The sequence below is a fragment of the Melozone crissalis genome, unplaced genomic scaffold (genome assembly GCF_028551555.1).
Source record: "Melozone crissalis strain CALT ecotype California unplaced genomic scaffold, PUWL_Pcris_2 ptg000027l_1, whole genome shotgun sequence".
Taxonomy (NCBI): Eukaryota; Metazoa; Chordata; class Aves; order Passeriformes; family Passerellidae; genus Melozone; species Melozone crissalis.
The window spans coordinates 50,926,879-50,940,163 of record NW_026535805.1 but is presented as its reverse complement, the minus strand read 5'-3'; the positions used below and the strand labels follow the sequence as shown (position 1 = coordinate 50,940,163).

Genomic DNA, 13,285 nt, shown 5'->3' with positions numbered 1-13,285 from the left:
TAGTAACCCTGAATTCCCCAGGAAAGGTATTGGGATATTGGGGAATTGGGAGCTTACTTGCCAGGTTTACTTTAGCCGCTGTGGACACCCCTGTAAATTCACCATCACCTCGAGTGCAGGTTTGGGACTTACAGGAAGCAGGGATTCAGATGACTTGCCAAAATATTAATTTGCAAGTACTTATGAATTCAGAAAGCATTGCATCTAATTCATAATTTACACAGCATAACTACCACTCCTCACTACCTCTGAGAAATAAATCCCTGCAGCCAAATGATCTGGGGGCTGCAGGGGTAGGAAAGGGCAATGCTGCACTGGGGAACCTCTCCTCAGGCATTCAAAGGTCACCAGACACTAACAGCTCTGCCACTGGAAATCCCAGCAACATATGGGAGAAATGCACATTTATTAAAAGAGAGATTGATTTTACTCTAAGAGATATACAGCTTTGAAAATAGCCAAGTGAGATTGCTTTGCTACAGCTCTAAAATAAAATAAATAAACTGGGCAGCAGCATTCCTGCGCTATCCAGAGGCTGACAGCATGATAATATATCTAATGGAGATAAAACCAGGAGCCAAAACAGATTGAAATTTATGGAAGTAAATTCTCAAAAGTGCTTAAGCAGCTCAATCAGCTGAACTCCTTCCAGTGCCCGAATGCCTTTGCCAACACTTAAGGGTAACAGCAAGAAACGGACACAGCAACCACCGGTCACTGCTTGTCAAATTCAGTTTCTTCTAAGCAGAGGCAAGACCGTGGGTTCAGCCTGTATTCATTACTGCTTTAGCTGAAGTGCACTGGCTGAGAAATATGGAGATGTCATAATCCATTCAATAAAGGAAAAAAGCTGTTTTCCTCTAGGTTGACTTCACTGCAAAATTTAAACCATAGAATACAAAAAAAGGAATTCATCAGTAAATACTGCACTAGCCAGATAAGCTGAGTTTATTTTGTGCAAGTTCCAGCACTCTAACTGTGATTTACATAGAGGGATGCCTCTGGCAGCCTATCCTCTGACTTCAGAGCCTCTGCCTGAGGCTAAGAACTGGGGAAAAAGAAGGTGCTTTAGAGTAAAACCAATGCTTTCACACAAATAAGAGCATTTCACACTTGTGCAGCCTTCTCTCCCATTCACGTGGAATGCAAATATCTAAACAGAAATGGTCCATCACACCTTCCAGACTAAAGGGAGATATGAAGTTTTAGAAAACCCCTTCCTCTTCACCTTCCTCTCCTGGGTAAGGACCAGGACAACCCTCTGTGCCCAGGGAGCAGGAGAGGGCACCATTTGTCACTATATGTCTATAATCTCATAAAAGAAGTAAATATCAACTCTTATCCATGGGTAAACCAAAAGGCTGGGTAACTTCTACAGGTATTTGGATTTCAAAGTGTAAAACCCTAAGGCAAGATAGATAGTATTTGCAGTATTTACCCTAAGGCAAGATAGACAGTATTTACAACAGGTGCTGAGGGTACTGTTCCTTCAACCCACCATCAGTTCACTTGGTTGAACTGGGTTTTACTGGATAGCCAGGGAAGATTCAAAAAGCCAAACTCCACATTTTTCTTCTTTAACTCCTTATTTCATAAAAGCGTTAGGTAATGGAGTTCCACAGAATGAAATGTATTCCAGCTTTAAACATATTCCCGTTCTTTTTTTAATATGGATTAGTGCCCTTGGTCTAGAGCTATGTAAAAGTCTTCCAAATAAAATAAAACTGTGTTGGGCAAGTAGTTCCCTCTGTCTAGAAAGGAAACAACAGCTGGCTTACAAGTTGTTAGGATTTTAAGTACACAATGATACATTTATTTTCTGGTCTATAGAGAAGAAAATCAAGCTCATTTCAAAGCACACAAATTCATCACAACCCCATGGAGGATGGACTTGGGCAAATATGTACCATCCTCTTTAATAAAGGATATTTTCCAATGTTTTATCACTAATTCTGAGCATTACACAGATGAAGTACTGAAAAACTACATGGTTTGACCCTGAACTCATGATGCACCACAATTCCCATGGATTTCATAATGAATAATAATTGCAAGATCAAAGCATTAATCAAGAGGTCTAATGAAGAAAAAACACATCAGCTCAGCAGCAACCAATTGACACATAATTGCTTCTCGTTTAATTTTCTCAAAAGAGGGAGGGAAAAGGAACACAGTGTTGCTGCTTTGCCCCATTCAAGATGAAACAAAGTTCATTTCTTTGAAAGTTTCAGTACTGCAGAACAATCATAAGGAACGCCCAAAGAGACAGGGCACCAGTATTAAAAATTTTGGGGTTTTTCAGACAGCTTACCCTGTGGTATTTACCTATTGGATAAATCTCACTCCTCCACTACTGCTGTCCACTCTGCAGGGAGCAGGAAAGATTTGGAACTGATCCCTATCATTTTGAGGCTTCTAAGTGGCAGATATCTTCTAACATTGCATGCCATATCAATAGACATTACCATCTGGTCCTCCTAACATTTCAAACAGTGTCTCTTTGTAAAATATGAAAGAGGATACTAAAAAAGGGCACTGACTTTGAAGCTCCCAGTTGATTATTTGACTTAGCTAGCTGCTAGGAGAGGAATGAGGGAGAGGGCTGGGGATGGATGAGGCCAAGAGGGGGAGGACAAAACAGCAACAGCAACTCTGTGTTGTTAATGTCTGCTAGTTCTAACATAATTTTCAAATGCACACCTTTCCCAATCAGGTCCAGCCCCTGGCACATCACTGATATTTGCTTCTCTGCAGTAATTTTGGCCAGCAGAACAAGGTGCCACAGACACACACACACACTCAAAAAGTGACCCTACCTCATCAAAACTAATAGCAAGAATGGATTTTTAGCAATATCCCTAAGGCAAACAAGTTGCCTATCAGGGTCTTGTACGTGTTTCCTTGTTAAACTCTCAAGGCCATAGATTTGTCTTCCAGAGGCCAAGAAGGGCAGAGGTTTCAATTCCTTCAGTTTGCAGAAGCCACAAGGTCAGTCCTGGAAAGAACCCAGAATCCTGTCTCTTCCAGAAGAACTCACAGCACTGCACCTGGAACTGTATGTGAAACCTATCAGAAAGTGGAACCCAAAGTAAACTTCAGTGGGTCACTTGCTAAACGAGCTGTTGGTCAGCTCTTTCTTCCACAAGCACATAAACCCAGAGGTTCTCTATACAAAATCTGAAGCAGCTGGCTTGACCTGACTGTCCCAAGAGACTCCAAAAGCCAATGGCCCGCTGCATAGTCCTCCTGGTCCTACATAGCCAGAGACAAGAGAAACCCCCATTGCACGATGGGGAGAGGTGCAACAGGAATGATGTTTCTCACAAGTACCCCAGATTTGGGATTTACAAAATCACAACAATTCTTTTCTGACTCTTGAAAAACTCTGCAAAGCCATTTTCTGCAAAGAGAATGGAGAAGACTTTGGTGAGAAGCAAGATTTCTATCTTCTAACAGCTGCTGGAGCTACTGCATTTATCATTACACAAAGACACAAGGAAAGGATTTTTTATTTTATTTATACATGTGTCAGGATGGACACATGTAAGGCTGCAAAAAATCAATAAGAGAGCAAAATAATCACCAAGGTGTTCCCCCAGAACCACACTCAGAACTTGTGCTTTTCAGGGGGTCAGCAAGGACCCCATCCACCCATTCTCTGACAGTGCAGTTCATTTGTAGCCAGAGCCTTTCCTGGGGGCACCTGAGCTGGATGGCACATTCAAAAGCAACACTCCTGAAGGTGGAAGAGAAGGTCAGATGGGGAAACAACATGACATTGAAAATCCAAGCCCTTTCACTTAGCATAAACATCTGGGAACATTTCCGCCATCTCCTGATGAAATTGACCCAGTTGTTGCCACGAGAGCAAGTTCAAAATCATGGCTTTCATCTGTTACCCTAGGCATCAGTCCATTGGTGCACATGGTTTCTATTACCCTGAGGGACTGGCTAACTCAAAATAGGGCAGCACATCACCCTGTCACTTTTGAAGGCAAAAAAGCTAAAAAAAAAAAAAAAACCAGCATTAGGGTGAATGTATGCATGGAGATTGCATGATACATATGCTATTTACCACAACTGAAAGAAAAATTGAATCACGCCCCTTTTTCCCTCTTTTAATTGTTCCACTGAACTGCAGGTCATTTGATCTCAGACCTACAAACATGGAAGGGCTCTGGACAACATTTAATCATGCACGAAAGTATCTTGGTGCATATCTTCTAGCTACAAAAACACTCCAGTTGATTAAATGACTCACATCCACTGCACACAGCTCTGGAGCACTGAGCAGCCATCCAAGACAAACTCAGCTCTAAGTTAATATTAGAACAAGACATAAGAGTAGGCTGTGCTGCGGATGCCATCAAAGATTAGTGGTGGTTCACACAAACTCTCTCACTCACATGTCAAATCTTTTATCTAATCTGTGCCACAAGTGGCAGCCATCACTTGCAGGCTGCAGGACAGCCTGAGCTACCACAACCAAACCAGACTGCTTGAGCAAAGGCTGGAGATCCCTCCCTAACGCTACCTAAATCTCCAAATTCTATATCTGTTTTGTAGGAAGTGGTTATGAACTCATCACACTGTCTGCACGAGTCTGCAAGGCAGCTGGGAGAGGTTTTGTTCTTCACCACAGGATTTCAGTGCTGCACCCTTTGTCAGGGGCTGCTGGAGTTTTGCTCACAGCAAAGATCCCCCAGCTGCACCTTGGTCTGAACTGTGGCCACAGCTCAGTGCAAATGGCATGAGAGAGAAATCTGGCATGCTGGCACCTACCCTGCAGCCCTGAGCAGACACATCTCTGTTACCAGCCTGGCTGGCTGAGTAAACGCTGATGTGAACTGACTGAACAAGCTGGGATGAAAACCTTACTAGCAATGAACTTAAACACTTGTCTCGTAAGAAGGTAGATAAAGGTTGGAGATGTAAAGTAAAATCCCTAGGGCTATCCAGCAGAATTTTTACCTGTCCAAATCTCTTTCTGGACTCTCCTCTCTCCACAGAAGGAAATTTTAGAAAAGAATGTAGGAAGATTGGCCACCTTGAGAGCTGCTTGAGCGGGGAAAGCTGTGTGTCCTCAAAACTGTCCTCACTTCTTATTTCAAAACATGAAATGTGACAAAAGATCATTTTTGTACTAACCATGCCACTGCTGCTGGGCAGTTCAGGTCACTTGGCCCTCAGAGCAGTCCCATGGAGCAGTTTGAGCTGAACACAGCAAACAGGAACAGGTTTTTTTCTGATCTGCTGCAGCAGTTACAAAGGATTCACATTTTGTACAATGTGAACTATGTCTCTGGGTTCAAGGAAATGATGGTACAACTGTAATGGCCCCACAGAGCTAGGCATCTGCAGAATAAATTATCACTTCCATCCTTGGTCCCCTTAGAACCTTAGAAGGCTTAAACACCTAGATTTACTTTCTTCTGTGCCACAGCAACCTAGAAAAACTTCTCTTGTCTTTATATGCCAAAAGAAAACCTTAAACTGGCATTTGAAAGATTTGGAAAGAAATCTATGCTTTGGATATAAAGCCTCATAACACTGTAATGACTTTCTAAAGAATAATATTCCCCATCAGCTTCTCAAAAATTCATGAAGAAAGAACTATTTCAGGTAATAAAAAGTGTGTAAGAATCGAGGTTATTCTTAGTAATCATTTACCTCACAAGATTTCAAGTGACATCATTGTCAGAAAAAACATTACCATTTCCTCTTTATGGTATACTATAAACACATTTCATCTGCAGTTAAAATACAATAAAAGCCCAGTATTGCCATTGCTTGACTGCTTGGAGAAGGGTTCCTGTGTTTGGGTACTTTCTGGTACCTCAGCTGCCCTTGTTTACGGGCAGAGCTGGCTGATGTTCCCCAGATTTGGTTATCAGCTGATGAAAACTGCTTTCAATAGAAGTTTATTCTTTTCTTCCCAAGACAATAACCTCGCTCAGTCTGTGCTATTAGCCCGAATATTTGAGCAAAAACAGACAAAGGCTGTTCCCCAGGTACTAACAGATTGAAGCCACAAGCTCCTATCTTGTGTTTATCTTACCAGATAAGTAACTTTGGGTTGGTTTATATTTGCTAAGAGACTTCCAAGTGCTGGAGGGAAAAAAGTTGTCAACAAGTGTCTCTTCCTCTGGGGTCCACTAAATCATCACACAGAAAATTATGGTGGGGTCTGGTCTCTCCAGTGAGGTATTAAGCCAGGGCAAAAATTGCTTATTATAGTCTTAAAAGACCCCATTACCTCTTTTTATTCCACTGATGTTAGATTGTTGTTCAGGCTAAATTCCAGTTTGGTTAATCACATTGTATCTGCCAGATTGCTTCTCTAATTGCAGAGCAGGTAAATGTAGCCAGAGGGACGTCAGGAGGTTGCCCTAAAGCACAAAGGAAAACATTCCCAGACCTTCCCTGTGTGGATACCCACAGTTCATATTTTTCTAAGGAGCCTTTCCATTCCTTACCAGCTGCACAATTAAAAGATTTTCCTAATATCTTGCCTGAAAATTAAGCCAGTTACTTCTTGTCCTACTTCCAGTGGACCTAGGGAACAATCGGTCATTATGTCCTTCAAAAAAATTATTTCTTTTAGTTTGAAGAGTCTTGGCACATTCCCTCAAAACCTACTTTTCCCTATTCAAAACAAGTACCAGTACTTCAGGCTTTCCCTGCAGGCTTGCCTTCCTGCACCTCTTAACACCTTTTATCCTCTGAATGAAACCCTGTTATTAAAGAAGGTGCCCAGAAGTAGCACACTCCAAGGAATAACCAATATCCAGCTCTTCAGCTCTGCACTCCTCTGCGGCAGCATCCCAAGTGCCATCCCATCCATCAAAGGCAGGATGCTATTCACTCCTCAGCACAGCACTTAGGGAACAGCACTGCACTGAGAAGCTCATCACTCTTGGACACAGGTGGAGAGGCTGGAATAATCTTTGGAGATGCAAGAGGCCACTTTAACCCCTGTGGCTCCTCTGGCTTGGCTCAGCCAGGGCAAATCCAGTCCTGCAGACGCAGCCTGGTGGGACTCCCTGCACAGCTCCCAAAGCCCTGCCCTGTCAAACTCTGCTGTAATGTTAAATTGTTGCTCCAGGCACACAGAATTAATACACTTATAAAAGTTAAATCCCAATCCAAAACAGACAAGCTATTACACCATGAGATGTGGAAAGACAGATGGATAATTTTAACTTCAGAAAGACAGACGGAACAATTTAACTTCAGAATAACCAAGTTTTCTCCAAGAATTTTGGCTCTTCCTCATTAAGAGTCCGAGTAACTTCCTATAAAAGCAGTACCCAAAACTTACTGTACTTTTAAAGATGTGAAGCCAGCTTGAAAACACTATTCATGCAATTAGGCAATGAAAACATCCACTACATTTTTTAAACCAAATTTCTAGAAGAACTAAACAGGACTCTCTGCATAAGCCCTACACATCACTGACACCAATGTAAATGGCATTGTCATTCTAAAGTTAAAACCCAAATTTAAGTAAATTTAAGTAAAATCTTAGCAATAGTGTAACACTAAATCAAATTAGGTTTTTATGAGCCTGCTGTATTACTAAGTGCCAAACATGTGTCATTCCACATAATTTCAAAGATATTGCTCCAAAATAATTTGCAGACAATTAAAGATGAGACTGTTATCAGTCATCACTGCAGAGGAGCAGTAACCTCAGAAATAGTTCCTATTTAAAGAAAACCACAACCTTCAATCCAACAAGAAACAGCAAAAGATAATTAGTCTGCATTTATAATGAACCAAAAGACAAATGTATACAAGTGAAAGGAACACCTAAAAAATTATAATCTCAAAAGAGTTTTTGGTTTTAGGCAATAATACATCATGTTTCAAATTACGTTTAATCCCAGGCAAAGTATACATGGGCCCAGCAGCAAAATCTTATTCTTTGCTTTTAATCACTGAAGGTAAATACTTTTATATTCCTAGATATGACATGAAAGAGCATCCAAAATAACATCAGGTTAAGTTTGGCAGCATACCACGCTCCTCACCTCCATGGAAATAAATCTGCCCAGAAGGCAAGGAATTCCAGCTTTTCTCAACCAGACTCTTCAAGAGGGCTCCTCCCAAGTTCAGTGCACAAGAGCCAACATAATCTTGTTATTGCAATTATTGTGACAGGCATTTGCTGTTACTTCAAATTCCAAATGCAATATTTTTTTTTTCTTTTGCCATGGCACCCTGGAATAACCTTTTAAAACACACCTCACATCCTCCACAGTGCTCTGTGGGTGCACACCCTGCTAGTAACTATTGCAGGAGCAGCTACACTGGGCAGAATCTGTGTGTTTCCAGGTAGCTGGAGTTTCTACTTACTGCATATGTTACCAGTTCAGTGCTTAACACAATCAGATCTTAGAATCTCAGTTTAAAAACATAATTTTATTAGCAACAATGCAGTTTTAAGTGGGATTGTGAACTTACACCAAATACAAGTGGGACTGTGAACTTCCATTTCCTTTACTCTTGCAGCACAACAAAACTTGTGATTCTTCAGATGACCATCATATGCTGTCAATGCCAAATCTTGCTTGTAATTTGTCAGCAAGAGCAGCAGCATCTGCTCTTTGGTAGGCTCAACTGGGGCAGAACAGCTGGGAGCAGCACAACCCCCCTAAGCACCCCAACAGGCAGCTCCAGCAGCTCCCAGAGATGTCACATGGCTAAATTACTTTATTCCCTGCCCCTTTCAGTTAACATTTTTATGTAGGCATCTTGAGGCACATACAGAGCTTGGAACATTGGTGGTCAAACCCTCCCACTGCTGCATAGCCATGGTCTCCACTGACAGAGCCTCACCAGCGGTCAGGAAAAGCTCAGACAGTTTCCTGCAGACTTAGGGACCATTTATGGACAAGAGTCCATCTTTCCCATCCTCTGTCTTTTTTTTTTCCTCTTTTGGTGGTGTTGGTGTTGGTTGATGACTGCAGTTGTGCTTGGGAAATAAATAACACAGCCCTGCTCAGGAAACTTGAAAGTGATTCAAAGCAGGCACCAAATAATTTCCTTGTGTGCTTCTGCAATTTATTTTTTTTTATACAGCCACAAAGTAGGATATTCAGCTTCATCTATGGAAACACTCTGTTCATCAGTCTTCTGCATTAATTCAGTGATGTAAGTGTGAGCAGAGCTATAACCTAGAGGCACTAGGAAAACAGAGCAAAGTCTGGCCTCACTGATTTTTCCTTGCTGCCATCCTGCTGGCTCACACATCCCAGTATAGTCCAATACCATCCCCATAAACAGCAGGAGAGAAAAAACTCCTGTACCTGAAAGCCTCTGCAGGCTTTAAGAATGGACTGGTAATAATTTATGGACAGACAGAAGACGCTGAAAACACATAAAAGCCACAGCAAAAAGCAATGCCAACCCGATGTAGCACAGATCTGTGCAAGGAGCCTGTCCCTCCCCTCCAGGCAGCATTTACAGCACACTGGAAGCCATGGCACCCTGGGGCCTTTCTCCAGAGCTGCTGGTAGAAACGATGGACCATCAATTTAAGCAGCCTTTTTTGGTAGATGCCCCCATCTTGTCATACAACAGTCTGATGTGAAATACCATGTTTCTTGATTTAAAAAAAAAAAAATACAAGTCACCCATTAAATTTTTTAGCTATTGTGATTCTTCTCATGAAAAAATTTCAGAGCACAGACCACTTCTGCTTCATTTTACCATTGCTTTTTCCCTATATTTTTATGTAACAATTCTATTCCAAAGTACAGTTCTGCTATCCCCAAACCCTATCTTTAAGTAGATTTTTCTTAGCCTGAAGCAACATGTTCAAGTCAAATAGTCGAACACAGAAGACACTTGATGGTCTCAAACCTAACCTGGCAACAACTCCACCCTCTATTATATATACACTAATATTTTTCCTTTGACTTAACTAGAGGGATTCAAATGAGACCTCAGCAGCAACATGCCCAACACCACAAACCACAGCAGTGATGTTTCTTTCACACACTTCACCTGGAGGTGCACCAAAACACACTTGGGCTTTCCAGAGCCTCAAGCTCTCCAACACCTCAAGGTCCTGCCAGTTCTCAGGTAAAATGAGCAGCCTCTCCTCTACTTCCCCACTAGGATTTCCTCAAAAATCATTAACTAAATTAGGATATGTTTTAATTTTACCCCTTGTTTTTTGATGCCATTCTTAGGATATTTTCAAGAAACTCTCTGAATCCACAGGATTATAGGCTTTTCCCTCTATTAATGTTGAAATTCTCCCACGATTAGAATCACTAAAAAGCTGTGCTTTAGGATAACGTCAAGTAACAGAGCATCAACAACAAAAGTCACAAAAACTGACACTGCAAGACCTAGGTACCTCAAAGTGGTATCAATACCACAGCACAAAAGAACACCACATAGTTATTATTCTGAACAAATATGTGGCAATGTTGTCCTCATCACTGCCAGTGGTTAAGGAAGCATGGTGAAGGATTATCTAATTTCTTCTAAACCTTTCAGAAAACCAGAGGCAGAAAGTAGCAGTTTATTTTTTACATCAGAGTTTCCCACAGAAGATGAGTCAAACCTAGAAGTCAATCTATATATGAGTTCATTGTCCATCTCCTCATGAAATAAAAGAATAATTACTGGGGTGGAACAGGCAAAGAAAAGAAAGCAGATTTGCAGTTGACACCACATGCATGACCTGTGAGAGATCAATAGTCAGGTGGTGGTTTGGATGTTAGCAAGTAGTCTTTTCATCAAGGCAGTAAGGACAAGCTTTAGCCATTCCACAGAAAACTGGTTTATTCTTGTTGGGGCAAAGATCAGAAATTGTTTTTTATTTTGACCACAAAAGTGGTCTCATCTCTAGCAAAATCCCGTGTGCTCCTCCTCAAGATCTTTCCAGCTTCTTTAAGAACCTGCACGTCTCTGCATGGACCAGAACTACTGCACCCTGACAGCAGGAGCCCAAAGTACATAACAAACTACTCCTTCACCGCCCTCAAAGCTGGCTCTTCTCCCCCTGAAACTCCACAAAATCATTGTCTATATCTCCAAGCAGTTCCTGAGAGCATGGAATCTGCCAAAACCTAGGACGACACGGCGATCATTGAAGAAGGCAACATCCCTCTATTGGCCACACGCGCAGCTGAATGGGGGTGGAGGTAGCACGGGCACTCCTCACTCTTGCTGATCTCCAGATCCTAGTGACGGTCCTCACTCCCCCAAAAGGCTTTACACTCATTGCAAGGTCGAACCTTGTCACAGGTTCATTTACCAGCTCGTTCACTAATTCACCAATTCTCACGCAGATCAGGTCCTAGAACCATTTCTTGATGCCTTTCTGCGAACGCAATGGCACTCGGGCGCCAAGAACGCCAAGGGCAGTGGTCTTTGCCCAAGTTTGATCCTGTTGGGGATGCGTCAGCCTGCCAGCCCACCCTGACTCGGGGTCACTGTCACCTTCTCAGACCGAGCTCTCTCCTTGTCCAGTCCCCCTCCAGCACACTCGCCCTTCCCTGCAGCTGAGCAGCGCTGCTCAAAAAGTCGCTTGCCCACTTCCCAAGAAGTCGACATCCCACCACACCGTCTCGCTTCACCACCGCCCTCCCGGCCGCCTTTTCTCAGGTACCAGCCCCATCTGCTTCCCGGGTGCCCGCTCGCCCTCATTCCCTCGCAGGGAGCCGGGGTCGCCTGTCGCGACCCGGCGGCCGCTCCCCGAGCCCGCCCTACCTTCCTGCGGCGGCTGCCCGGGGGCTGCGGGGCGCAGCAGGCGGGCGCGGCGCTGCCCCGCCGGCCGCTCCGCACGTAGGTGACCCTCCGACGGCCACCGCCCGCCGCCACAGCCACCGCGCCCGGCCGCTGCTCCGCGCCGCGGGACGGGACGGGCGCCCGCGCCGCCGCCGGCTCCCGGGGCTTCTCCTCCGGACACCAGGATCGCCTCATGCCCAGCTGCAGGCAGAGGAAGAGCGCGGCCGAGAGCAGGCAGAGGCGGAAAGCGGCGCCCCGCCAGAGCGGCCGCTCCTTGGGCATGGCGTCGGGGGCTGCCCTGCCCGGCGCTGCCGCCCCCCCGCCCCGCCGCAGGGCTCATGCCGCCGGCGGGCCGGGCCCCGCGGCCCCCGCCGCCGAAAGCCGGGAGTCCCCGCCCCGAGCGGGGCCGGCCGGGGAGGGGCCGGGATGCCCCTGTCCCGGCCCGGCGGGGGCTGCGGGACGCAGCGGTGCTCGCCCGCCGGGGCCCGAGGGATGCTCCGCGCCTCGGCCGGAACAGTGCCCGCTACGAACGTGGGGCCGCGCCGCTGTGCAGCCACAGGTGTGTGTCAGCCGGCCTGAGAGAGGACACAGCCCTCTGCTCTAACTATTGTATCAGCTCGTCTCCATAGAATGGAAGTGTGCTGACTTGTTAAGGTACCTATTAGTTCAGATTTAGTTTAGTTTAATTTAGTTTAGATTAGTTCAGGTAAGTTTGAAAATAAAAACTGTGATGTCACGAGGTAGTGAAATTTTACTGGTGTCTTAAGAACTGTTTATGTTGAAGTCAAACAAAAGGACAGCCCAGACCTGGAAGTAAAGACTTTCCTTCTTGTAAGGTTCGAGCTGCCTGTGAAGGATAAAGGATTTTGGACAACCAAGTAACACCAAAATCCTAGCTCCTCTGACACATCTTTGAAACCCCCCTTGTCCCCCCAGTATCTCTGGCAGTACTGATAACTAACTCTAGTGAGTTTGATTCCAGGGACATCTGGATCAATAGACAAGCAGCAAGAATGCTGCAAAAATAGACTTGCTTTGGAAAGTTGTACTATGATTAGCATCCAGTGGTGTGGCTGCTAGTGACCTGTGATTCTGTGACCTGTTAAATCATGTTGGTCCTGAACTTTTGAAGGGTGTGAGAAGCCTGCGTGAAACATCAGTTGTGGTGCCTTAATTTGGCTGCAACACCTTGTGCTTATGAGTAACTCTCTTAAATTTATACTTCGCCTCCTAGACTCTCTCCTGGGCAGTCACACCATCCTGATGATTTTCATGACACATCCTTGGTTTCAGGAGTGAAGGAATGGATCTGCATGAGCTGAGAGGCAGTGCAGGGGACAGGTCCTGCTCAGTGGGAGCACAGGAGGCCCTGCATTTGTTGTGCAATGGGGACACGCTATGAAGAACTGTGAAGTGCTCAGGAGGGCTTTGATCCTAAGACCCAACACTAATCCATGGCTAAGGAATGGGCAGGGAGGGGTGGCTGGTGGGATTCTCTGAAGCAGGAGCACAGGTGGGGAGCAGGATCAATGACAGG

The 13,285-nt window shown here is 44.5% G+C and overlaps 1 protein-coding gene across 1 annotated transcript in view; it reads right to left on the bottom strand.

Annotated features, from left to right (window-relative positions):
* METTL24 (methyltransferase like 24) overlaps positions 1 to 12,030 on the bottom strand; it is a 44,843-nt gene extending 32,813 nt beyond the window's left edge. The window contains exon 1 of the mRNA XM_054280534.1: positions 11,731 to 12,030. Coding sequence (XP_054136509.1) covers positions 11,731 to 12,030 — 300 coding nt within the window. The remainder of the gene's footprint in view (positions 1 to 11,730) is intronic.
* Positions 12,031 to 13,285: the final 1,255 nt, after the last annotated feature.